Here is a 26,224-nt window from a genome sequence, read left to right as displayed (position 1 = left end):
TCACAATTATCACGCTTAATTCAAGAGATTGGGTCCCACAGCAATCATCCTGGTACACATGGTACACATGGAGCACGAAGGATCCGATCAGGATGGACGCGAAGCGCCAAGCGCCGTGGTCCGACGTGCGGTATGTGCTCCACACGTCATCCCTTCGCATAGACATCGCGGGCATACGCATGCGGTTTAAGGAAAAGAAAATAAGAAAAGCTAATATAATATTCAATAAGTGTGATCAATGTCGACTCCGAAAGGTACAGTGAAAATGACACGGCAAGCATGATCCAATCTAACCCTGCACAGATCCGGTGCGATAAGCGAACGCCTTGTTCGAATTGTCGCAGCTCAAGCATTACATGTCGATCAACAGGCGAAGGCCAGAAGCCAGCAGAGCCCAGACGAAGAGTGTTAATTTCTAACCAGTAGTATGTATGCTCAGTCCCCCAATGTGGGGTTGGCCAATTAACAGAAGTCCAGTGAGAAAAAGATCGACTTGATCGAAGAACGCCTGGGGAACATCGAGAGGTCTCTCCAAGAGTTAGTGAGAAACACATCTCAAGCACAGAATCTTGCTGCGCCACAACAACGGGAGTCATGTTATACTCCATCGCCGCAGAATTCAACCCCGCGGAACTCTGGAAAGGCCAAAATCCCCCTGTATAAAACCAACCCTACCATCGAACAACATGATACCAGCTCTGGGTTTGAGGGTAGCTCGTCTCTTACCGCACATGGGGCATATGCGAGCGCGTTCCTTGAAACAGCTGTTTCGAAAAGCTCGCCGCAGGTTCTGTCCAGTCCCAAGATTAACGCTGCTTTGTCGTCGTTGAAGAAGATTGTCCGCATTCAAAACCAGCGCAGAGAGGTAGACCTGCAGGGAGATCAAGGTCCTGCCAAAAAGGCGAGGCTAGGCGTGAGGTGTGACATTCGTGAATTGGAAATGCCGCCTTTGCAATTGGTGCTAGGAATGTTACGGCAGATCAAAGGTATGCCATTCTATTGATACAGTAATCTTTCCGGATTTTTGTCTCACTAAAGCAGAGAATCCACCTGCCTGCTTTGGTGGCTATGTCCCTTTTCTCCGGGTGGATTATTTTACCGAAAAATGCCGCGAAGTATACTTCTGCACAGATGAATTTTCAGACGCGGCATTTGTTATATCAAACTTTGGGATATATAGTATCTTCTACGAGTTCGGGTGCACAGATGCGGACCCAAATGCGCGAGAGGAGTACCTGAGCTACATCGAGATGTGTCGCAACAATTTGGAGACAGCACTTGCCAATTTGAACATCCTGATGCCGGCAACGCAGGAGTCTATCAAGGCATTGGCCGTAGGGGTACGTCACCCACCCCCGCCCGAGTGCAATGATATCAACACCATACTTATCAGAACAGGCTATGCACGCACTGGAAATTGCCAAACCATCCGTCGGCTGGACTTTAGCATCAACAGCCATGAATCTATGCCAAACGCTGGGATACCACCGCCTCTCGTCAATGGAGCATGATTCACCCTCAATCCAAAGAGAAAAGCAGAACCTCTTTTGGTCCGTCTATACCATACTAAACATGATGACTTTGCGCCTGGGACGCGCCTGTTCTATTCAAAACTATGACATCAGCCTCCCAGCACCATCACTCAACCCCGATATCCCCAGCCCGTGGGGTGGTGTCTGTGTATGGTGGACTAGATCGGCTATAATCCAAAGCAATGTCTATCGGCTGCTGTATAGCCCAGAGGCACTACAACAACCAGAATCCGACCGAGTCGCGCATGCATACCGACTCGCTGCTGAGATGCAGGAGACTGTCATGGAGCCTTTTGAGGTATGTATACTCCACAGCCGTGAGCTTGTCCAAGTTGCGGAGAACTGACTTGAAAGCAGAGATTCATGTCTTCCGGCCTCAAAATCGCCGATATTGATATAATATATCTGCAAACCGACAAGATTAGCCGCCTGTCTATCCTGACCTTGATATACCGGGCAATTCCTGCATCAGAAGGCTCGGGACCCGCTACTACATTTATACCAGAATGTATCAAGACAGCCCGGGAAGCACTAGAAGTCCACCGACAATGTGTTGCTGCCCTTAGCGAGACATTCGAGTTCATGAAAATCTCCTACATGCACTGGTAAGTGTTTCGCACCAGCCCCCAACATACCCCCAGATGAACCACCTACCCCGTACCCAAAACCAAACCTGACTAGAACCCCGCTAACAAAACACCAGGGCCGTTCTCATGTCACCCTTCGTCCCATTCATAGTAATATTCTGCAACGTTATAACAACCTCCAACCAGGCCGACCTCACCCAACTAGAAGAATTCATCGCCTCCCTCCGACCCCTCTGCTCATACTCCCAATCAATCGACAGACTACACACCCTCTGTTCGGTCCTCGGAACCGTCGCCCGTCTCTACTTTGAAGCTAACACACGCCAAATAAACGAAGACTCGAGCCTTGCGGAGGTAGGGCAGGAATTTGATGTTTACCTGAGTGCCTTGGGTCTCGCGCCTGCTAATGCTATGAGTGGCACTGGAGTGGGGACTGGGAATGTTCAAGCAGGGATTCCAAACACGCAGGGATATCTACAGGCGGATATTCCTTCTGTTCATGTCAGTTCTGCTGAGGTACCGCAACAGTCGCAGCAAGGGCCTCCGTCTGGGTTCCCTTGTCAGAATCAGATACAGGGCCAAACACAGGGCCAGGGCAACGAGTCTGCTTCGGCAGAGATGGCGCAGGCCGCTCAGTTGGGGAATTGGTTCTGGGGAAATCAGTATATGATGGGGCTTTTGGAAGAGGATTTGTCACAATTTACTCCTAGTTGGTCATGAACAGTATCAGATTCATGGGCTATACACGGTGTTGAATCGAGCGGCCGAAGAAAGTCTTTAGTTTGCTGGCAAGCCAATTATATCCTCTTGCGAACTCCTAACTCTGCCAGGGACTCCGTCAAACCTCACTCTAACCCAATTACCACGTAATCACGGCAATGGCTCCCAGAATACCCAAGGAATTCACGCCTGCCTCCTTATCAATCGTACCTTCTCTTCTCGGCAGCACGATCATTCACCTCTTGGTTAGAATCATGTGAGCGGGCAGACTGCCCCGGACTCTTATACACAGTCCGTAGGTACCTGATAGGGCTAGTTTCAATTGAAAACCGCAGGAATCTGTAACAAATGAGGCCATATGCAAAGGATTCGCAAGGCGGACTCCATCCGCACTCGGTTGTACCCGATACGTCGAGAATACAGTATACGTATTACCATTCAATTGTATTACACTTTTCTTCTATGGTGCCTTGGACATACAACGGGGTTGATGAATACCATCTTGGGAGGAAGGGCTACCAAACAGTTTCCAAGATCTTGTTCTGTCGACATCCACTTGGCCGAGTTGCAAAGGCAGTCAACACAGACTCGCCTTCTGAGAGATCTTTAATGTATTAAAAATAAGACGTATTAAGGGAGGCACTATGTAATCCTTGGGCCTACTATTCTCAGAAACATGATGGTCTAAAGGTTGTCAACTCCCCCGTATATGTCCAAAATGCAACTGACCAGAAAAGGCAGTTCACACATTACATAATAAAAATGGGGCTTGCACGGGTGAAACAGCCGCCTAACACTAACAGAGCCCTATCTGCGCCCTGCCGATCTTAGACCGGTCTATAGATGTAGAGGTTCGAATCCAACTCAGCCTCAGGCCTGATACATATCCACCATATTTGAACAGTAAATAGGAAATAGAGATAATCCCGAGGCAAATTGGAATGAGCAGTTTGGAAAATAGCTAATTATGTAGACTATGCAGTGAGATGTGCACCGGATCTTACACCCGTTAGAGAACCGATACTCCACCTATGCATAGTTCAAAAACCTTTCACCGCAAACATGAGGCAGAGAGGAATACCATCATTCAAGTTGACTAATCCGAGTGAAAGTCCATAGTCATGGTTCTCATTCCAATATCATTCCGAGGGCTATGACGTCGCCAAGAAAAATCTTTCAACGCCTGTGTGGAAACCCCTTAGCATGCGGGATTCAGATGAAAACCGCAGGTGCAAATGCCTTCGGGCTGGTCCCGATGGATCCAAAAAGAGGTTCTTGCTCACATTCGTTGAATCGGGTTGAAACGCCACGGGAAACACTGGAGCCTGACCCGCCAAGTGACGATGTGTCCGCGCCGAACAACACAATGACCGAAGACTCGACTTGCCTATATTTGAGCCAGTGATGTATGGGATATTAGCCCACTCAACGGCTAAGGTATTGCTATGATGTTGTGGTGGGTACTTTGCCAACAAGGAACAAACGTCGAGATCGGATTTCCGAGTACAGTACTTAAGAAGATATTCGGCCGGCAGATTTATGAAGTTCTCCAACTCTCACATTTCATTCATTCCTTCATCGTTCCTCTGGAAGGCTTGCTCTGCCTCGCAGAACAGCTTCCACTTCGATCTTTCGGGGAACTCGTGCTCGACACTATTGATAACCCAGAAGAGAAAACAAATTATACAGACTCGCTTCTGCAATCTGATACTGTTGCTCTGTACGATCTCTAGACATCACGCCGATATCATCGAAATCCCAAGCGACAAGGACATCCAATTGCACCTGCATCTATACCACAGCACCAAAACCATTCCCTCTGCACCAAACTCGGACCGAAACATCGAAATCCCCATGCAACAAGCCTGAGCATCTATATAGATAGATATCTTGACTTCATCCACAGCAGCAGAAACCCACCGAACGCCCTCGCACCTATATACCCGTGGAAAACCGACGTAATGGGTGAATTTGACCTCGAGAAAACAGGCAGCGTCAAACACGCCTCGAACGCCTCCAGCAATGACTCGCAATCAGGCGGCTCCAACTCTGACGCCGCGCGCCTGGCAGAAATGGGCTACTCTCAAGATCTGAACCGGAATTTCTCTATTCTGTCGCTGGTCGGCATTGCGTTCTGTATGTCCAATTCCTGGTTCGGCATCTCTGCCTCGATGATCACTGGTATCAACTCCGGTGGAACGGTACTGATCATTTACGGCTTGCTGTGGATTACCCTGATCTCGCTGGGCGTGGGTGCCTCGCTCTCTGAGCTAGCTAGCTCTATGCCTAATGCTGGTGGTCAATATTTCTGGGCTTATGAGCTGGCGCCACGGAAGTATGCTTGTTGTGCTTCGTACCTTAGTGGCTGGTTTGGCTATGCCGGTGCGATCTTTGCGTGCTCCAGTGTCGTGCTTGGTCTTGGCCAGGGCGCTGTCGGCATGTGGAAGCTTGGCCATCCCGATTTGTATGATTGTGTGCCTTCTTGAGATAGTTGTGTGTTTGACTAAACTGTATACTAGTGAGATTGAGTCGTGGCACGTTGTTGTTGCGTATCAAGTCATCAACTTCTTCTGTTTCCTTTTCAACTGCTTTGGAAAGGTCCTTCCGGCTGTTGCGAAGTGCACCCTCTACATTTCCCTCATTTCCTTCCTGGTCATTCTGGTCACTGTGCCAGCCTGTGCTCGTTTTCACGCCAGCGCGGAGTATGTATTCGGCCACTTTGTCAACTCCACCGGCTGGAAGTCCGACGGCATGGCCTTCATCGTGGGTCTAATCAACCCCAACTGGATTTTTGCCTGTCTGGACTCTGCCACCCATCTTGCCGAGGAAGTCCCCCGGCCCGAAAAGAACATTCCAATTGCCATCATGACCACCGTTGGCATTGGCTTCGTGACCTCATGGACCTACTGTATCTCCATGTTCTTCGGTATCAAAGATCTGGACTCGCTGGTCAACAGCACAACCGGTGTCCCGATATTGGAACTCTACTACCAAGCTCTTGACAATAAGGCCGGAGCCATTGTCCTCGAGACTCTCTTAATTGTCACTGGCATGGGTTGCCAAATCGCCTGCCACACCTGGCAATCCCGTCTCTGCTGGGCCTTTGCCCGTGATCGCGGTATGCCTGGCCACAAGTGGCTGTCGCAGGTAAACCACACCCTGGACGTGCCCTTGGTAGCACACTCTGTCAGCTGCTTCATCGTTGGCGTTCTTGGCCTGCTATACCTCGGTTCGACCACTGCATTCAACAGTATGATGACAGCCTGCATTTCCCTGCTGTACATGTCTTACTCTACCCCCATCATTTGTTTGTGGCTCAAGGGTCGTAACAACATCCACCACGGCCCCTTCTGGCTGGGTAAGCTCGGTATGGTTGCCAACGTTGTTACCATCGTCTGGACTATTTTCTGTCTGGTGATGTACTCGTTCCCGTCGACTATGCCTGTTCAGACTGGAAACATGAACTATGTCTCGGCTGTCTACGGTGTGGTTGTGTCTATTATGCTTGTTGATTGGTTTGCTCGTGGACGTAAATCTTTCAAGTGTGACGAGGTTAGTGAAGCGAAGATTGAAGAGTCGGAGTGAATATTTTGCATGGAGCATTAGAGGAGCATAGCATATCGATATACCCCATCAATGAAAGTTCTGTTTTACTGTTCTGTTCTACTTCAATTGCCACCGGAGGCTTTTCGATACTCCGATAGTGGAGGCATCCTTAATGTGGCGCTGACCAATCACATCTGGCGTACGTAATTCGATCGGGGTCACTTGGGGTGTCCCACACTTCGGCCAAAAGAGTCAATCATCGAACTACGCCTGTTTTACCTCTCGGTGATGTGAAAATTTTGTTTCTTTTTAACGTCATCTGCCCCGCGATCCGCAGAATTATCGTGGATCAGACCCATTGACTTTACGACTGAACGAGATTAATGTGATCGACCTGATTGGATGCATACATGTATCACGGAAGTGACCTGAATTGGAAATAAAACCAATCATCGAGCTCTTTAGTTCTAACAACACCAAAAAGCCATGCTCTCCGCCACTATCAACAAGATGGCCGTTTCGTCAATTCCAGAGATGGGTGAAGCAAAGCCCGAAGAGACGGTGCAAGAATCGCGCGTCTTGATTATCATGACTGGAGGCACAATCTGCATGCAGCCCTCGCCATCCGGCTTCATCCCAGCACGCGGTTTCCAGGAGAAATGCATGGCGCGTGTACCGACATTCAACGATGGCTCACCGTCGACAACAATGGATGTGGTAGCCAACGCAGCCAACGAAATCAAAGAACACCCCAGTCTGCGCACACCCATGACAGCCTACGGACGTCAAGTCCGCTATACAGTCTTCGAATTCGAAGAATTGCTGGACAGCAGTTCCATCGACGCAAAGGGTTGGGCCGAGATCGCAGAGACGGTCTTCCGGAACTACACGCTCTTCGATGGATTCGTCGTTCTGCATGGCACGGATAGTCTGGCCTATACTTGTTCCGCGCTCAGCTTCATGCTGCAGAACCTGGGCAAGCCAGTTGTGCTTACTGGCTCTCAGGCGCCCATGCTTGAGCTGCAGAATGATGCCACGGATAACCTGCTTGGCTCGCTGGTTGTTGCGGGCCATTTCATGATTCCGGAGGTGTGTTTGTATTTCAATAACAGGTTGTTCCGTGGAAATCGGACTACGAAGGTTGCTGCCAGTGACTTTGCGGCGTTTGATGCGCCCAATTGTGCGCCGTTGGCTGTTACTACTTCTATGCGGACGAATGTTAATTGGGATATGGTTCACCGGCCGAGGAGCTTGCAGCATTTCAGTATCCAGACTAACCTGGATACTACCCATGTTGCTTGCTTGCGTATCTTCCCTGGTATCAAGCCGGAGATGGTCGATGCGGTGTTGAAGTTAGATGGATTGCGTGGATTGATCTTGGAGACGTTTGGTGCGGGCAATGCGCCATCAGGTCAGGATAATGCCATGATCAACGTTCTGGCTAGTGCAATTCAGCGAGGCATTGTGATCGTGAACATCACGCAGTGTCTCACTGGCAGCGTCAGTCCAGTCTATGCCACAGGCATGAGTCTCTCCCGAGCTGGAGTCGTCGCAGGTCTCGATATGACGACCGAAGGAGCATTGACCAAATTGGCCTATCTACTCGCGCTCCCAGATTCCACACCAGAATCAATCGCTGCGCGTATGTCAGTATCACTTCGTGGCGAGCTGACCGAGTCATCTCAGCCGGTCTTCCGTCACCCGGACGGTGCGCTCCCCGAGCGCATCCAAACGCTCACCGTACTGGGCTATGCTATCGGCCATGGCGACCTAGAGAAGGTCCAAGCCATCACCAAAAGTGAACACCACTGGCTTCTCAACGACGCCGATTACTCGGGCAACACGCCAATTGTGAGTAGAGTCCCAACCAAACTCTCTCTTATCTCTTTCTCAACAAGCTAACACGCGACCAGCACCTCGCCTCAACCTCCCCCGCAATTTCAATCCTCCACTTCCTCCTATCGCAAGGCGGCTCCGTCCACCTCCGCAATCGCGCCGGCCGCACCCCACTCTTCCTCGCAGCTAACGCTGGCCTCTCAGAACACGTCCTTCTCCTCCGCAAGTCGGGTGCTCACCTGCACTCTGACGAACGACCCGCGGCTGAGCTGTTGGCTCGTCATCGTCCCTCGGTCTGGGGGTTGGCGGGGGTTGGGCCGAAAGAGATTAGCCAGCGCGAAATGGACGAGGAGTGGGATTGGGACGCTGGCCGGGGTAGGATGACAGCTGGGTCAGCACCATCTTAACATGTCAATCACGGGATGTGACATGATGTGCTTTGTATTTCCTCCTTTCTTCTTTTTTTTTTTTTTTTTTTTTTTGTCTGTCGCTCCTTTTATTCCCCGTTTTTGGACATGCAAGAAAAGCCGTCGGCCCACAAGGCCGAGAGTACCCTTGGAGCCTTTCTGTCATTTTCTTTAATGCAGCTAAGGCTGTTTTAGATTTGTGCTTGCACCTTGATAGTATTCCAGATGACGCTAGAATATAGAGTGGTCACGGGTTCATTGCACCATTTCGCCCATTTTCATTTCCTATCCCTACTCCCCACTCCCTACCTATGTCCTGATCTCCTAGGTTGCACAATATCGCGGTTGATATAGTCTCAAACAGGAGATCAACTCCAGTGCTTCCTACCCAATGCCTAAACCAGCTGTACTCCGTAGCCAAGAATAATGGCTAAGAGCAAGTCCGCGGAGATCGGGCCCTGCCGCACCAAGCCACCAAGTGGGGAAGATAAGGAGGTTTTCTTTTCCTGATTTTCTGGGGTTAGGGCTTTGTATGTTACATACTTGGTCACTCCTGAGGTTCTAGATGTGAGAATGGTGGGGTAACCTGCAGAGTTCATTGCTTTCTTTCCCCCCTATTCATTTTTTTCTTTCCTTTTTTGGTTGCTTTTTCGGCTACATGTATGCAAAGTCGACACGTAGAACCTCCATTTCTCTCAAGTAATAAGTAATCCGACAAATCCACCGATTGCCTCATAGATCTGAACAATCCTCTCATGAATGATGTGATGCATTGGGTTTGCGGGGTTTCGGGATTTTAGCGTAGGCGATCTGAGGGTAAACAGCACACCATAGTACTCTGGACAAAAGACTAGTGCCCATCGCATACTCCCCCGTGTACTTTGCATTATCGTCTTGTCCTACCTTTTAGAGATGACGTTCCCATGCAGAAACAGGTACATGAACTCCCGCCCTCAGGTACACATGTACACATTGTCCACTATAACAGGTGTGACTTATGGATCGGGTGGGTTTTTGGAGTAATAGCTGCCGCAATTGGTTGAGTAGGCCCCAGCAGATATACGGAGCACACCACGTGAGGCTCCCCCTGGCTGATTGTTGGTGGAAGTCACCTGCGCTATTTATTGATTCCTAGGCTCGGAGGGGCGCTCCGCGACTCTTCTTGGCGTTGCATAGATGTACGGAGTAAAGCGTAGATGCGTCTATATTAGAAGTGAGGGATGAATGTGGGCAAATGACAGAAGAGACGTCTATAGATGCCTAGTAGAGTAGGAGTATAAGCTCATCCGAGTCCCGAAAAGTGTACGGTCAAGGATCTGCCCGGTGCCGAGTGGCCGATTTACGTAAAGAAAAGGTCTCGATTTTTCCCTTTTTTTTTCTCTCTTTTTTTTTAATCCCGCGATGGTGTCATATGAAAATAGAAAGAAATATAAGTATATACAGGGTTCCTAGGCTTTGATAGAGAACTCTGACTGATCTCCTGTTAGTGCATACCTTATACTCTTATCTTATCCTCTCCACGTTTCCGCAAACAGCCAAATTGCGAACTGCGCGAATTGAAATTTTTCACGCAGATCCAGAGTATTTGGAGAACTGATGACTGTTCCAATCGCATAATTTCGGAGACCTTTCAACTTTGACCTCCCAAGGTACCCCACCAACCTCGCCAAGGCTTACTCCGGATTTTCTTCTTTTATCTGGCCTACTCCCTCTCATCCGATAACCTTCGACATATACTTCCCAGACCCTCCCCCGACACCCGGATGACACAACCGCAGAAGACCATTGCCGTGGTCAACGCGACAGGCCGGCAAGCGGCGTCGCTAATCCGCGTCGCGTCCGCCGTGGGGTATTCCGTTCGCGCGCAAATCCACTCGTTGAAAGGCACAATCGCACCGGAGCTGGCCGAACTCCCAAATGTGACACTCCTGCAAGGACCGTTACTCGGCAATGTCGCCTTAATGGACGAGCTCTTCAAGGGCGCCCAACTCGCCTTCATCAACACCACCTCCCAGTCCGGCGATGAGGTCGCGATCGGCCGGGCCCTCGCTGACGCTGCCAAACGAGCCGGCTCGATCCAGCATTACATCTATAGCAGTATGCCGGATCATTCAGTTCATGGGCCTTGGCCGGCTGTCCCGCAGTGGGCGCCCAAGTTCACAGTGGAAAACTATATTCGCCAGCTAGGCATGCCGGCAACTTTTGTCTACGCCGGTATCTACAACAATAACTTTACTAGCTTGCCCTATCCGCTGTTCCAGATGGAGTTGCTGGCTGATGGGAGCTTTGAATGGCGTGCGCCGTTTGATCCGGAGATTCCACTGCCCTGGCTAGACGCGGAACATGATGTGGGACCGACTCTGCTACAGATTTTCAAGGATGGAACGAAGAAGTGGAATGGTCACCGGTAAGAACACCCTGCATACAAAGAGAGAGAGAGAGAGAGAGAGAGAGAGAGAGGGGAGGGAGAGGAAGAAAGAAAGAAAGTAAGAAAAACTAACGTGCACTAGCATCGCCCTCACCTTCGAAACCCTCTCCCCTCTCCAAGTCTGTGCGGCCTTTTCGCGCGCCCTTGACCGGCCATGCAATTACATCCGCGTCCCCAAAATCGAAGTCAAGGTCAATATCCCACCAGGGTACCGGGAACAACTAGAAGCTCTCGAGATCCTGTTCGGCGATTGCGACGCACCCTACTTCCCTCAACCAGAGTTCTCACAACCAGCCGCTGGCTCACCAAAGGGTCTCGGACCGGCTGGTGGAAAGGGTGCTGGTGCGGGTATGATGCAGGGGCCTGGTGGGGTTATCTCGCTGCGGGTGACGGACGAATCTCGACATCTGTGGCAGGGCTGGCGCGACATGGAAGAGTATGCGCGGGAAGTGTTCCCCGTGGAAGAGGAGGCAAATGGGTTAGATTGGATGCTTTAGTTATCTAGGATGACTTTGCTTTTGCTCTTGCTCTTTTGCGACTCTTTCATTTCTGACTCTGATCACGACAGTTCGGCCGGGTGAGACGTGCATGGTGATGATGTTCTGTGCATGTACTCTTACTTTTTGCTGTTTTTTTTTTCCCCCTTTGTTTTAATCATTGCATTCTTGGCGAACGGGCATGGGGTATATGGATTTTCATGACTTGACCCTCGGTTCTTAATCGGAAAGGATGCTTGGGGTAGCATTGAACGAGGATTGTTCATTTTAAGTGGTTTGATATGATTTGATTGATCTAATCAAACTTGCCACTGAGAAAAAAAGTTTCTTTTTTTTGTGTTTTGTTGTGCTTTTTTGCCTTGCTTTTGTTCCGTTCAGCCCCAAGCTCGAAAAGGAGACAAAAAATATGGAATAAGATATCCCGACTCTGGCTGCTGTCAGATTTATGTGCTCAATGCTATGATCACGATTATGCCCTGACTCTTTCACTTCTTCTACCTCGCTGTATACTATATCCTATCTATATTAACCAAAGCCCGACTTAATCCCCGACGGTCCCCGTCAACAATCCACATGACTCCAAACGAACCAACCTCCGCCATCTGCAGGTCCCCGTGCGCGTCCACGTTCATCGTGCAGACCGCTCCCCGTATCTCAGCCACTCACGAAGAGCAAATCAGAAACCAAGAAAGGGGCAGATAGGCAGATATAGAAGGGCACGTCGGGAAGCTACCCGAGTGTATTAGGTGTCATTCTGGGGTGGGCAAGTCAACGCGGCAGAGATGGAAATATTCCTACTACGGAGTGCCACGTCTACAGTTGACGTCGAAATAAAGTATGCGATGAACTGGGTTATGTTTTCTTTTTTTGTTCTTTGCGGTCCCGCTATTGTTGATGTATCTCATCTTGCGATGGGCTAAGCTGATAGGGGGAGGGGTTCGGAAAAAGCAATATAATCTTAGGGTTGTTATTGGGGGATCTGAGCTCATAACGTATGAATTTGAAGATGTGGAATGAGGCTGGTCTATTCTATTCTGATAATATGCTTGTCCGCTGTGGTTCGATGCTGTTTCTTTCTATAGATTCAAAGGATAGACTTACTACTCCGTACTCCGTTCCGTACACACAAGCAAATGTTTACTTAGCACGTAGGTTTGCCGAGGCAAGTTCATTCTGAACCCCTCTTTTCCAGGTCTCTATGTCAATGCATATGAAGTACTCCATTGACGTATAGCTAGGGAACGACGAGCACTCTGGTGAACCCCCGGCGATATAGGAGCCTTAAGAACAAGGCTCTGGCACCTGGGAATGAGTTCAGATGTCGGTGAAGAGATTGTATTGTACGCTAAGCCCCTCATTCTGATAAGAAACATTTTTTTCGTTATCGACAAAACATCGACTTTTTTTTGCCCTCTATAGCTCCAGCTCCAGCTCTAGAACTTCATGCATTATAATTCCTGCCCGAGCCCCTTGCAGCCCAATGGCAGAATGCAAATTCAAACCTTGAACAACCAATTGGCACCGGTCCACAAACTAAAGATCAGCGTCAGAGTTTTCTCTTCTTTTGCCTCAAACTACACTGGACAGCTCTAAACCCCACCAAGTTGCTGGAGGGACACCTGGGTACGAGGAGATACTTGGGTAGCCGCCCTGCGTACCACGGAACCAGAGGTACCTCCATGTAGCACCAGGTAGCACTCTAGCTTAGCAGTTTGTAATGCTCGTCATCCCGCAATCAGGACCTTTTTTTTTTTCTCTGTCCCGCTTCGAATTTTATCTTTCTCCCCTCTTCGAGATTCTTCTTCACTCTTACTCTCTCCCTTTATCTACACTCTACTTCTTCTATTTCTTTCACGACTTCCATAGCTTTACGTTTTCACGAATTATTACATCATGTCTACCGAGGATCAGTCGCTCCTTGAGCGCATCGAGATGCCCAGCATCCCTGAGTCTGCCATGAAGCAGATCGCCATTCTGGAGGAGCAGTTTGCTCGCGCTGAGGTCGAACAGCGTAAGTTCTACTTCCTCATCCCTGTGAACCTGTTGGTAGCTCTTGCAATCACCGGGGGATATCACTCGAATAATATAATGAATTCATGCTAACAAAAGAATAGTCCGCAACACTGTCAAGCTCACCCAGCCTCTGATCGAGAAACGCGCCGAGATCATCAAGATGCCCGACGTCCAGGCCGAGTTCTGGATGCGCGTCTTCGCCAGCGCTCCCCCCGAGATCGACGAGTACATTCTGCCCAGTGACGCCGCCGTCCTGGGTGAGGCCCTTACTAACATGACCGTTGAGCGCTTCGAGCTTGACGCCCAAGGCAACGGCGAGCCCCGCTCCCTGCGCTTCACCTTCGAGTTCAAGACCGGCGAGGAGAACCCCTTCTTCACCAACGACAAGCTCGTTAAGAACTTCTACTGGCGCCAGGAGGTCTCCAAGTCCTCCTCTGGTCGCACCCGCACCTGGGAGGGTCTCGTCTCCGAGCCCGTGCGCATCAACTGGAAGAAGGATATGGACCTGACCCGCGGTCTTCTTGACGCTGCCTGCGATCTTTATGAAGCTGAGAAGAAGAAGGGTGGTGACCGCAGGAAGCTTCCCGAGTTCGCTACCCTCGTTCAGAAGGTTGAGGAGGCTGATGCCGCCGAGGCCGATGACGAGGATGATGACGAGGATATGCCCAGCCCCGTTGGCATGAGCTTCTTCGGATTCTTCGGTTACCGTGGCCGTGACGTCTCCGCTGCTCAGTCCAAGGAGGCTGCCAAGGAGATCGAGGCCCGCTGGGCTAAGGTCCAGAAGGGTGAGGAGATCACCGAGGACGGTGATAGCGATGATGAGAACGAGGATGACGAGGATGGACTCGAGGATGCCGAGATCTTCCCCGACGGTGATGACCTCGCTGTTGCCATTGCTGAGGACCTCTGGCCCGATGCGCTCCGCTACTACGGTAAGTAGACGCCAATTGAGCCGTGGGATGGAAAGCTAACATGGACTGCAGTTCAATCCTACCAGGCCGCCGATGATCTCGAAGACATGGATCTCGAGATGGAAGAATTGGATGGAATGGACGAAGATGAGGATGAAGAAAGTGAGTCGCGCCCGCGCAAGAAGGCTCGCAACTAAACTGCACCCGAAACGCCAATGACCCCCCCCCCCCTGTTTGATTATATTTTGCTTTTCCTAACCCCTTGATTTTATGTATTATCACAGTGCAATGAGGAGGATTAATAATAAGACGAGAACGAAAATGAGCGCCGCGATACAAAAGGAGGACCATGTATCTATTTAGAAAAGTCAGTTTGAATTGTGATTCCCATACTATACCAACAATCCCAGAAAGATCAAGTAGATTCATACCTTCATTCTTCCGAACAATATATTTGATTCGCGACATGCCATTCGACAATTTTCCCCCAACACGATCAGCCAAGGTATCAACCTCATCGATCAAGTGGGCCTGATCCTCGAGCTCACGACCCATGTCATCAGCCTGCTGTCGTAAATTGCCAACAGTACGGAAGACCCCATCAAGCTGCTCATCCTGCTCATGCATAAGCTCCGTCTGTCTTTGCTGCTCCATAGAAGCATAATAGTCATCGCCATCACTCCCGCGCCCACGCCCACGCCCACGCTCTTCCTCTTCCAACGCCGCATCAAACTCTGTCGGATTCGGCAATGCATCGCCCGTCGGAGCATTAGAGACTGCCTGCTGTAGTTCCTGGTGCATCTGCTCGACTTCATCGCCGACATCATCGACGAGTTTGCGGCGCCGCTGCACCTCTTCTAATTCTAGGCCATAGCGGTAAGGGTCTTGTTCAATTGCGCGCACACTCTCGACTAGGTCGTTGAGGTCCGCTGTTAACTCTGTTAAGGTACTTTCGAGCTCTGAGCGTGCTTGCTTGAGTTCTGGGTTTGAGGGGCTTTTTGCTAAAGACCGGATGCGGAGGTATGAGGAGAAGAGTGGTCGGCTGGTTTGGAGTGTTGAGACGACATCGCTGCGAGGGATTAGTTGAGTGTTAAACTAGTGAGTGTATGGGTAAGACTCACGCTTGGACTTGTAGGAATGGGTCTGCGTTCGCCATGGTGTATGTGGTTGGGAGGTTGGTGATGGAGTCGGTGTTGACAACGGAGCTGTCTCGTCCCCAGCGTGGGCTGACTCAGCGGGTCTTCGTGCGATAAAAAAGATAACAATTTTCCCCACAAGTCGAGATTGTCCCTCATTCCCTCATTTAGTCTCTCATTCAATTGTTTTGTTTCTTTTTTTGTTTTTTTTTTTGGTGCTTACTGGCCGTGACTATGGCGCCTATACATCCTCTGCCTCTTTCTGAGGAGTGGAAAGATCCCGACGAATATGTCCAAGCCCTTCTTTCCTTTGCGACTGAGTCGGTCATGTTCATCAACCTTTGCGGCGGGGTGCATATTCTCGATTTCTTGACTCGCGAACCCGATTTGTATGCGACATTACTGCCCGAGGATTGGCGGGCATTCTTCGATCAACATGATATCCACAGCACTTTACAGTTGCTCTTACGAGAAGATATTGGCCCGCTTTGCGACAGCGCAGAAACAACCGACAGAACCTGGAATGGAGGCGCATTCCCACCTGCGAGTCTTCTCGAATACATTCGCAATGTCCGCCGACTTACCCTCCTCCGTGACTTTACCCCAGACCCGAAGAACAATGAACGTCTCCCTAGACATGTTGCAGTTGGAATGAACAAGAAGAAGACCCACGAGGTTGAGCAATTCTCCAAATATGTCGCCTCCTTGTCGGATACCGTAAATGAGCGTCGCGGAGAACCGCTGTCCCACATTGTGGATTTCGGATCTGGGCAAAACTATCTGGGGCGCACGCTGGCTAGTGCGCCATATCATAAGCATATCATTGCGATTGAGCGCAAGCACCAGTACATCAGCGGTGCAAACCGCATGGATATTCATGCTCGACTGGCCAAGCAAGAAAAGCAGAAAAACATGTACATCAAGAAGCAGCGGAAGAAGTGTCTTGACTGTACCGACACTCCGGAGCTGGCAGAGAAGGTCGAAACTCCTAAAACTGAAACAGAAGATTCAACAGAGAATGTGGCAGAGAAGCCCACTGAGGATGATGATAATGAAAACACCTTCATGCTGAGCGAGATGAGCTTAGAGCCCGATGATGTGGTCGTTCCTTTCGAGAAGCCTCGGCCTCATGTTCCAAAGCCCCCACCAGAGATCGATACCAGGGGACACGTCAGTTACATTGAGCACGAAATCCAAGATGGCTACCTGGAACCCATCATCGATCACGTCGTCGATCCAAAGACACCTGGGAATGGAACCGAGGCAGAACCCACCCAATCCGAGAAGAAGCCCAGCGACGCCCGAGTCATGGTGGTCTCCTTACACTCATGCGGAAACCTCGTCCACCACGGCGTCCGTTCCCTTACGCTCAACCCATCGGTAGTTGCAATCGCCATGATAGGCTGTTGCTACAACCTCCTCACCGAGCGCCTGGGTCCAGCAACCTACAAACTCCCAAATCTACGACCCCTCCATCCCCGCCTCAAACAAACAGGCGACTCTTACGACCCGCACGGCTTCCCCATGTCGAAGCTCTACGAAGACTACGAATCTGAGACGATCAAAGGAATGAAACTAAACATCACTGCCCGATCAATGGGTGTCCAAGCCCCTTACAACTGGGGCTACGCCGACAGCGAAGGCTTCTTCACGCGCCATTTCTACCGCGCCCTACTACAACGCGTGCTAGTTGACCGAGGCGTCGTCCCCAGACCGGCTATCCCCACAGATCTGTACAAAAACGACGAGTCTCAAATTGCGCTAATCGTTGGCTCCCTCCGCAAGGCTGCATTTGAATCATTCACTGCGTACGTCCGCGCCGCAACGGTCAAGCTCAGCCGTGATCCCACTCGCGGTGACCTTGTCAAGGAGCGGATTACCACTATGTCTGATGAGGAATTCAAGCAATATGAAAAGGACTATCTGCATACACGCAAGAATCTTAGCGTGGTGTGGAGTCTCATGGCGTTCAGTGCGCAGGTTGTTGAAGCTGTCATTGTTGTAGATCGTTGGCAATTCCTCCGTGAAAACGACTGTGTCAAGGAGTGCTGGGTTGAGCCTGTTTTCGAGTATGGTGAGAGCCCTAGGAACCTGGCTGTCATTGGTATTAAAAAGTGATTTGGGCTTGTTAGACTTGTTCGACTGCGATGATTGCATTGGATTTATAGATGGGATGGGAACTGGTGCATTTTTTATTTATTTTATTGTTTTCATGGAGTTGAGTATATAGCATCGGGAACATAGATGGACATACTCTTGGAGTCCAAGTATATAGAGCCCATATAAATTCAAAAAGAGATAAGATGAGACTCTGACACATAGTTCGAAACTGATACCAATATCAAAACCCAACTATCAAACTAGGGCGAACCAGCACATCAAGCTCAAATATCAAGAATTAAACCGAACCAACCCACATATCTCCGCAAAACCTCGCAATCTCAACAGGAGGTATCCCAACTAAATCCTTCCAGAACGCACAAGTCTCATTAGGTACCAAGTCCTCACTCTCAAGTCAGTCAAGCGCATCAAAAAGCCGATACTGACACCTTTTATACTATCCATAGGTGGCGCCACACCTTCAATAACCCCAATAACACGCTGACGCACTTGGGGCGTTAGATCAACAATCTTGCACATGCCCGCCCACTGCTTGTCTGTCGATGATTTTCATGCCGTAGTGCGGAAAATACGAGAACCAGAGCATTTTGTCGTCGATAACTTCTACCTGGAGATCGCCGTACTCTCTGTTGTTTGGCTGGGTCATTAGAGAACCGCAGTGGCTGCGGTGGCTTGAGTCTGTGCCTGGTCCAAAGATTTATATTGAGAGGGTGTAGATTGTCACTTTTTTGGGCGGTTGGTTGTGTTAGGGTGCGGGTGTGGGTTGGGGGTGGGATGGGTATAAAGTTGATGTGGGATTCGAGGGTCTCTGTATCTTCGTCTGTGTTGGTTATACTTTCTTTCTGTGTGTTTGTTTGGACGGATGGCTTGTATTGGCTGGATGGGATCAAAGACAAAGCCACGGGCTGTCGAGAATTGACCAGGCACTGATTAGTCTTGATGTTGCCCCTCCTTGACTGGTCAGGTATAGATGGTCGATGGAGAGAGCTGCAGCGCACCTGGCACCTGAAGGTGCTATAATAAACAGGTAGGTTCCCTGACAGAGAAGAAGTAGCAACCACACCAATCTATATGATATCAAAACACTAGATACAAATACAGTACACTCATACATTCATTTATATACAAACCATCAACATCAACTCAACTCCACACTCCCCTCAGGAACACCTTGCCTACTCCTCAGCGTCCTAGCAAAGAACTGCATAATAGGCAACATCTCTTCCCTAGAAGAAGGCATGCTATCGCCCCTCCGCGCATACCGACTAACCTCAACAAACTCAAAGACCAACTTAGTCCTACGCACAGCATCATCCGAAACAGCAACCGAATCCCTACCGGCAACAAGCAGAACAGGCGACCGGTTCTTACCAACCCTCGACCCATCAACAGAATACGGCGCACCGATAGAAACAACACCAGAAAGCGGCCCAACCTCTCCATTCCAGGCTTCATCGCCAGAACCCTTACTCTCGATCCCGAGCTCCCGCGCCAAAGCTAACCCGGCCATCCCACCTTGCCCAAACCCGAATACCATGATCTCCCGCGGGCGATACCCGCACTGGTCAATTAATGTGCGACGGGCCATCCCAGAGAGGACTTCTGTTGACTTGGTAAAGCCGGCATCCATATCTAGCTCGCCTGATGAGGAATTGAAGGAGACATCATCGCCCCAATGGAACCCGCCTAGGTCGAAGGGAAGCGGGGCAATTCCTTGGATGGTTATGATTGTTGTCTCTGGGAGGCGGAGGGCTTGGGCGAATTTGGTGAATGACGCGGCTGTATCGCCTAGGCCGTGCAGCAGTAGGAGGATATTTGGGGATGGGGTGGAGGTTGGCGAGGGGGGTGTGTGTTATTGTTACTGTGAGATTGGGGAAGTCCGACGTGGTGGGGGTTTTGGTGGGCATTTTTTTTCTCTCTCTCTTTTCTTTTGTGTACAGGGAGGTACTGTACGAATTGGCCTCGGTGTGGGTGCTGGAGGATCAATTGGTTTGTGAACGGCTGTAGTTGCCTGGCGTGTATAATGTTGAGCTCGGGGTCGCCGGAGCTCTTGATAATTTGGAGAATCGGTGTGGCTTTTGTGGCTTGTATCCGCAAGTGTGGCTTAGCTGGATGCTATTTTTATGAGAGGGTCTCCGTTTCACTTTTGGGATTGACGTACAATATTGTGGTTGCCTAGCGATAGATGCCCGGGATTCTACGATGTCATGTCAATCTGATACTGCCGGGGTTTGCCGAGCATCATTTTGACCCTAGAAGTGTGCTACGTAGGGCATTGCGGTCAACGTCATTCCATCTAATATGCCCCCCAGCCTCGAAAAGACCCAATTATGAGGGTACCCAGCACTACAGCCCTACGTAATGGCAACAAATTGGTTAAAAACCAAAATAGCACCTTTCAGCCCTGCAATGAGAATGCGCCGATTCCGCTGTGTCCCATCCCGCTCCAATTCCGCTTCACTGAAATTCCCTCACACACTCTTGAAAGTTCAATAGTGTTCAGCACGGAATAGCAGTCCAATGTGTATTGTTCACCGCCACTCGTGGCGCACCTCATAAGGCGACGACAAGCCTCGGAAGGGAAGCTTGGCTCGGCTGCCTCAGAGTCTTGGCATTAAACAGATCAGTTCCGACTGCGTGACTAGCGTACGACTAGGGCCCAACACGGCTAGCGGTGTCTGTGTTCATTTTCTATTTGTTCACTGCCAGCGGAGTAGGGCTGAGCCGACCCATCAGATCGCCCTGGTGGACCACGTACGTATTCGTACATGGTAACGCCGGGTTTCAGGGGATTATCATGTTGTGGTATAGCGTCTCATCATAGCTACAGGGACTGAGTGGTACGATGTTGGAATCTCTGTTCATGGGATATCACTGAAGCAGATTTTGCGGCATTCTCCTCTAGACTGGTGCACCTCGTGGATAACGACCGCCCATTATCGGACGTCTCACTGCCGATTCACCGAAGCTCTCCAACGGAGTGCAGCAGTGCCCCTCGCCCCCGGATACCCAACAATAACAAAGATCTGCCTGCTCCACCAGCCACGGGCCAATACCCAAGTCACATATCGAGTCCAATCCGTGGTCCAGTGGTGTGGAGGGGTCCTGTGATGTGATCCCGAAAGTACCCTGTAGCAAAACAGCTTCAGCCACCCTCGCAAAGTGGATGGTGGGGCAATGAGCTGAGACAGCTACTGAGTACGTAGTCTTTCTGGCTTCTTCCAAAATCAGCTCTGGCATGGGTATAAGATCCCCTCGCCCCCGTCCCCTGCTTTCTCTTCTTCATTAAAACAGAATCTACTCTTCTCAAACAAACCTCCTTCTACTACACTACATTCACAATGGCTTGGGGCTGGGGTAAGTCTTCCTATACCTCCATGTCACCCGTTCTCTCCCTGCATGCATAAAGGCCCGTCCTACATGTATATATGCAGTACAGCAAGCCCTCATTGGCTGTAAAACACGGATAAGAACACCGCTGACCGGATCTGTCTAGACGAATCTGAGCGTGCTCACGAGCAGGTTTACAACGGTGAGCAGCACCACGAGGGCAAGTTCTCCCACGAGTTCGCTGCTGGTGCCGCCTCCTTCGCTGCCATGAAGGCCTACGAGGACCACCAGAGGAAGTCCGGTACGTTGATCTCTATCCACTGTCTCATATGTACACGTTTCTGACAGATCCAATCACAGGCCAGGAAGTCAACCACGCTTTCGCCAAGGAGCTCCTCGTCGGCTTCGTCGGCGGCGAGATCGACAAGCTCGCCGAGACCAAGGGCATGGACTGGGTCGACCGCGAGAAGGCCAAGCACCACGCCGAGAAGAACGCCCACCACATGTACGAGGAGCGTTACGAGCGCGGCAACTACTGAGGATACAAACCCGACATTGGGATCCTCAGTATGGACGATTGAATGACTTGAACACTTGAGCATGAGAAAGCAGCTCGTCGGCCTTGGGATACCGACTTGATACCAATATGAAATGAACATATCTATATCTTCCAGTATCTCTATCTCTCCCTTGGCGATAACGCTTCGATAGGCGGTGGAGTGTGACATGTAGGAGTGCGACGTCGCAGCTCTGGCAGACGTATGTCGGTGACGACTAGAGTTGGGGAACTATGCGCCGAACTTCCATCGGTATGCGGGTGTTTTCCTGGACCAGTCATTGCCAGGAGAACCCGCCGACTACAGTGCCCAGCATTCCGAGTGACATTCCAAGGTAATTGATTGTACGGTAGATTCTGACGGGTTCTTGATTGAGTCAGTAGGCCCTGACGAGGATTGACAAGTGAATCAATATTGTAAGCAGTGTAGTAAGTGATATCACATAGACGTGCAGATGCAGATGCAGCCCTAGAAAAGCGGATTTGTCCAAGTGAGATTCCAGGGTCGGGGAATCCTAGCCTTGTGGACCCCCAATTCTGCCAATCACGTCCGCCCTAACTGCGATGAGCTCATACACGTGCCCGATGGGAGACTTTCTGTTGGAGTATCGCCCAGGTTACTTTCTCGCTTTTTGTTTAGGTATGGCGCTTGGTGGCTGTCTGGGGTACATCATTGGTACCTTGCGTGAAAGAGCCTAAAGTTTCGGGGATTTGCAATTATTCGAATTTTCCACTCTTTTTTTTTTTGGGCTTTTTCTGCTTCGACATCATCTCCTTATCGTGTGGCGTCGAGCTAGTCGCGCACTTTCGGCCCAAGGTTTTTACCCCTCGTGAGTGTCGGTGACGAAATTTCTGTTACTCTCTGCAATGAGGCTTCGTCGTTCAACATGAAATTTGCCAAGTTTGTCCCTCCATCAGACTGGAATATTCCGGTGGCTGACGTGATCCTAGAGAGCTAGAACAGGAGCTTGTTCCTGAATGGCGGGCAAAGTATCTCGACTACAAGGTGCGGCAATCTGTCGGGTAATCTTTACTCTGCAAAGCTGATGAATGCATCTCTAGACCGGCAAGAAGAAAGTCAAGGCGGTCACTCGCGCCCTGCAAAAGGCACACCGCAGTCCTCGCGCACCCTCCTACCGGCAGTCCACCCCGCAGGCTCGCGGCGCGGCGCAATTTAGCCTCACACCGTCGAATACGGATAAAGCGTTGGATGCGACAGAGACCAATGACCCATCGACTCCGCGAGGTGGTACAAAGCCGCCGTCAGTGGCACGGTCCACACCGATTCCTAGGAGTGAGCGACAGCCACTGCGCACGCCAGGGTCACGGTTCTCGGAACACGTTGGTAGTTATGGGAGTATACTCGCCACACCACCGCCTCAGGGAACGGCAGCGTCCGATGCAGCCTCGTTTGAACTGCCAGATCCAGCACTCGATCCTGATGAGGAATACATGCCGCCTGATGAGAATGAGGACCGGTCCAGGACCGTCAGGACGCCGTCGCCGGTGATGGATCGACATACCACTTTCAGCACCTCGCCTTCACAACCTATGGCAGATACCCCTCCGGTGGAACGGAGGCCCGGGTTGGAGCATCGGCCCAGTTATCAAAGCCCTTTGAGCGGTGCCCTGACGCGAACGACGTCGACCAAGCGAGGATCTCATATCCTGCGGCGGGTGTTTTCTAACACGGAGGGCGATATTGGCGGGAAACGATCACAGCCGGATGGTTCGGAGGTTGACAAGCGACAAGATGAATTCTTCGAATTTCTGGATAGCGAGTTGACCAAGATCGATTCGTTTTATCAAATGAAAGAGCAAGAAGCCACAGATAAGCTTGGCATTCTTCGTCAGCAGCTGCACATTATGCGCGATCAGCGTATACAAGAAGTCCTAATGGCCAAGAGAGGCGCCAAGGGGGACGGTCCGGACGCCCAGCAACGACCGAACGGGTTCGTGAAACTCAACAGTCACCGACTGAAGGACACGCTTGTTGGAAAGAATCGCTTCGGTAAGAACTCGGAGGCCTTGGCTGAGATGGCCACCCCTGGCATGCACGCCCAGGACCGAGAGTTCATCTCCAACCGGAGGGATTTCATGCGACGACAGGAGCCACCTAGCCAGGAAGTCTCGTATCGCTCGGCAAAGCGCAAGCTCAAGCATGCATTGCAAGAGTTCTATCGTGGGGTTGAACTCTTGAAGGGGTACGCGTATTTGAACCGCACAGCCTTCCGGAAGATTAACAAGAAATACGACAAAGCGGTCAACGCCCGCCCTCCCTTGCGTTACATGTCAGACAAGGTCAATAAGGCGGCCTTTGTGCAAAGTGAAGTGATTGAGAGTTTGATGGTCGCCGTTGAGGACTTATATGCCCGGTACTTTGAACGTGGCAATCGCAAAATCGCCGTCTCGAAGCTTCGTCACACTATCAAGAAGTCAGGCGACTATTCCCCGAACACTTTCCGTTCTGGTCTTCTGTTGATGGGTGGAACACTCTTTTCTATCAAAGGTCTGGTGGATGCTACAAAAAAGCTTCGGACAGCGGAGATTGAGAAGCAAGTTCAGACCAGCTATTTGCTGCAGGTTAGTGTTTCCTGTACCTGTATCAACACTGTGGCTAATCAGAGCAGATATACGGCGGATACTTTTTGATCGTGTTTCACGTCTTGCTCTTTTGCATGGATTGTTTGATTTGGACCAAGTCGAAGATCAACTATGCCTTCGTTTTTGAGTATGATAGCCGACACACCTTGGAGTGGCGTCAGTATCTGGAGGTACGTTGCCAAATCCCCAGTGCTGGGAGACTGACTTACAAGTATAGATTCCTTCTTTCTTCTTCTTTTTGATGGGCCTCTTCATGTGGCTCAACTTCTCATGGATAAATGATATGTACATTTACTGGCCTGTCGTGCTCATCGGGTTGACGGTCATTATTATCTTCTTACCAGCCCGTGTCCTATATCACAGGAGTCGCAAATGGTTCGCCTTTTCGAATGTGAGTCCCCGTTGTTTGCCAGTTTGAGCATCACTAATTATTATAGTGGCGTCTATTACTTGCTGGGATATACCCTGTCGAGTTCCGTGATTTCTTCCTCGGTGACATGTACTGTTCTCAGACATATGCCATGGGAAACATTGAACTCTTCTTCTGCCTATACGCCTCCTACTGGGGCAACCCTCCCCACTGCAACTCCACTCACTCTCGACTCTTGGGATTCTTCCAATGTTTACCATCTATCTGGCGAGCCTTCCAGTGTATACGCCGGTACCTAGACACGAGAAATGCCTTCCCTCACCTTTTGAACTTGGGCAAGTACATATTCGGCGTGCTTTACTACGCCACCCTGAGCATGTACCGTATCGACCTCCAAACGCGCTTCCAAGCCTCATTCATCACCTTTGCTCTACTGAATGCCGTCTACACTTCAGTCTGGGATCTGATAATGGACTGGAGTCTCGGGAACCCCTACGCAAAGAACCCAATGCTTCGTGAAGTGCTCGCCTTCCGCCGGGTCTGGGTATACTACGTCGCCATGGTGCTAGACGTAGTCATCCGCTTTAACTGGATCTACTACGCAATATTTATCAGGAACATCCAGCAATCAGCCCTCCTCAGCTTCATGGTATCCTTCTCGGAAGTCTGCCGTCGTGGTATATGGTCCATCTTTCGAGTGGAAAACGAGCACTGTACCAATGTCCTCCTCTTCCGTGCTTCACGCGATGTCCCCCTCCCGTACGACCTCCCAGTACCAGCTGCCGCACCCCTCGACGGTTCTCCAGAAGACGTCCAGCTCCAGGAACAGCAACACGCAGCTGTCTCAACGCCCTTCATGTCCCCCGGCGATGTCGAGCACGGAACACCCTCGACATCGAGCATGCGGGCACGCAATCGTCGCCCATCGGTTGGACTCAGCCGCGTTGGCACAATCGTCGCATCAGCCCACGCTCAAGACTTCCAGCGCCGTCGCCTCCCAACCTATCTCTCCAGCGCGAGCGTCGGTCGCGACATGGCAGCCGACGGCGATGATAGCACAGACGAGGATGACGAGGGCGATCTAAGCACGGACGAGGACTCAGGGTCAGCAGCGAATGAGCACGAAACGCGCGACAATGGAAGACCACACTCCCTCCGACAAGATGCAATGAACCGCATCGTTGAGTGAAACAAAAACACCGACAGAACAAGAACGAAACCAAAGAGAGACAAAAGAAAAAAAAACAGCCGATTGACCTGCCCATGCCCATCCATGCCCATGCTTTCCCAACCCACGTTCTACGCCATAAACACGTGGTTTCTCGCTTTATCTATAGATACTCAAACCTGCAGTTTGCATATATAAGTTCTTATCTCGCTATGAATAAATATTAATTTGCTATCAACCCGATCTCCATCTCCATCTCCATCTTAATCTCCAGACCCAGACCCATCTTGATCTTACGTGAAAGCATGGCGTGATACATGGACGTACCCCTGAGCTGAAACCCAAAAAGATACGAGCGATCCAACCGGGACCCGGGCCGGTGTTACTTGCCACATTCAATGCCACCGGCAAGGCCTCCGCCACTGTATCATGCACGGGGCAGAATTTGGCTCTTGGAGGCCG

At 50.5% G+C, this 26,224-nt stretch overlaps 10 protein-coding genes across 10 annotated transcripts; 8 read left to right on the top strand and 2 right to left on the bottom strand.

Annotated features, from left to right (window-relative positions):
• Positions 1-92: 92 nt before the first annotated feature.
• N7508_002489 (uncharacterized protein) lies at positions 93-2,839 on the top strand (the record flags this gene model as incomplete). The annotated part of the gene is made up of 8 exons (XM_058460555.1): positions 93-130; positions 231-254; positions 304-405; positions 478-986; positions 1,042-1,340; positions 1,399-1,830; positions 1,890-2,137; positions 2,236-2,839. 8 exons carry the CDS (start codon positions 93-95, stop codon positions 2,837-2,839), a joined length of 2,256 nt encoding a protein of 751 aa, XP_058324087.1.
• A 1,961-nt stretch (positions 2,840-4,800) lies between these two features.
• Positions 4,801-6,424, top strand: N7508_002488 (putative choline transport protein Ctr; the record flags this gene model as incomplete). The annotated part of the gene is made up of 2 exons (XM_058460554.1): positions 4,801-5,303; positions 5,359-6,424. 2 exons carry the CDS (start codon positions 4,801-4,803, stop codon positions 6,422-6,424), a joined length of 1,569 nt encoding a protein of 522 aa, XP_058324086.1.
• A 447-nt stretch (positions 6,425-6,871) lies between these two features.
• N7508_002487 (putative lysophospholipase) lies at positions 6,872-8,628 on the top strand (the record flags this gene model as incomplete). The annotated part of the gene is made up of 2 exons (XM_058460553.1): positions 6,872-8,236; positions 8,299-8,628. The coding sequence occupies 2 exons, from the start codon at positions 6,872-6,874 to the stop codon at positions 8,626-8,628; spliced, it is 1,695 nt and encodes a 564-aa protein (XP_058324085.1).
• Positions 8,629-10,391: 1,763 nt separating this feature from the next.
• Positions 10,392-11,553, top strand: N7508_002486 (NmrA family NAD(P)-binding protein; the record flags this gene model as incomplete). The annotated part of the gene is made up of 2 exons (XM_058460552.1): positions 10,392-11,035; positions 11,139-11,553. The coding sequence occupies 2 exons, from the start codon at positions 10,392-10,394 to the stop codon at positions 11,551-11,553; spliced, it is 1,059 nt and encodes a 352-aa protein (XP_058324084.1).
• A 1,893-nt stretch (positions 11,554-13,446) lies between these two features.
• N7508_002485 (histone chaperone napB) lies at positions 13,447-14,674 on the top strand (the record flags this gene model as incomplete). The annotated part of the gene is made up of 3 exons (XM_058460551.1): positions 13,447-13,564; positions 13,668-14,498; positions 14,550-14,674. The coding sequence occupies 3 exons, from the start codon at positions 13,447-13,449 to the stop codon at positions 14,672-14,674; spliced, it is 1,074 nt and encodes a 357-aa protein (XP_058324083.1).
• An 81-nt stretch (positions 14,675-14,755) lies between these two features.
• Positions 14,756-15,633, bottom strand: N7508_002484 (SNARE domain protein; the record flags this gene model as incomplete). Its single annotated transcript, XM_058460550.1, has 3 exons — positions 14,756-14,832; positions 14,909-15,546; positions 15,599-15,633. 3 exons carry the CDS (start codon positions 15,631-15,633, stop codon positions 14,756-14,758), a joined length of 750 nt encoding a protein of 249 aa, XP_058324082.1.
• A 214-nt stretch (positions 15,634-15,847) lies between these two features.
• Positions 15,848-17,731, top strand: N7508_002483 (uncharacterized protein; the record flags this gene model as incomplete). The annotated part of the gene is made up of 1 exon (XM_058460549.1): positions 15,848-17,731. The coding sequence occupies one exon, from the start codon at positions 15,848-15,850 to the stop codon at positions 17,729-17,731; it is 1,884 nt and encodes a 627-aa protein (XP_058324081.1).
• A 1,141-nt stretch (positions 17,732-18,872) lies between these two features.
• On the bottom strand, positions 18,873-19,364 carry N7508_002482 (uncharacterized protein; the record flags this gene model as incomplete). Its single annotated transcript, XM_058460548.1, has 1 exon — positions 18,873-19,364. One exon carries the CDS (start codon positions 19,362-19,364, stop codon positions 18,873-18,875), a length of 492 nt encoding a protein of 163 aa, XP_058324080.1.
• A 1,711-nt stretch (positions 19,365-21,075) lies between these two features.
• Positions 21,076-21,603, top strand: N7508_002481 (DUF3759 domain-containing protein; the record flags this gene model as incomplete). The annotated part of the gene is made up of 3 exons (XM_058460547.1): positions 21,076-21,091; positions 21,231-21,365; positions 21,425-21,603. 3 exons carry the CDS (start codon positions 21,076-21,078, stop codon positions 21,601-21,603), a joined length of 330 nt encoding a protein of 109 aa, XP_058324079.1.
• A 904-nt stretch (positions 21,604-22,507) lies between these two features.
• Positions 22,508-25,783, top strand: N7508_002480 (SPX and EXS domain-containing protein; the record flags this gene model as incomplete). The annotated part of the gene is made up of 6 exons (XM_058460546.1): positions 22,508-22,521; positions 22,572-22,626; positions 22,683-24,203; positions 24,251-24,394; positions 24,442-24,615; positions 24,662-25,783. The coding sequence occupies 6 exons, from the start codon at positions 22,508-22,510 to the stop codon at positions 25,781-25,783; spliced, it is 3,030 nt and encodes a 1,009-aa protein (XP_058324078.1).
• Between the last annotated feature and the right edge of the window lie 441 nt (positions 25,784-26,224).

The sequence above is a fragment of the Penicillium antarcticum genome (genome assembly GCF_028974205.1).
Source record: "Penicillium antarcticum strain IBT 31339 chromosome Unknown utg000002l_segment0_segment0, whole genome shotgun sequence".
NCBI classification, from domain to species: Eukaryota; Fungi; Ascomycota; class Eurotiomycetes; order Eurotiales; family Aspergillaceae; genus Penicillium; species Penicillium antarcticum.
This window is presented reverse-complemented; position numbering and strand designations above follow the sequence as displayed.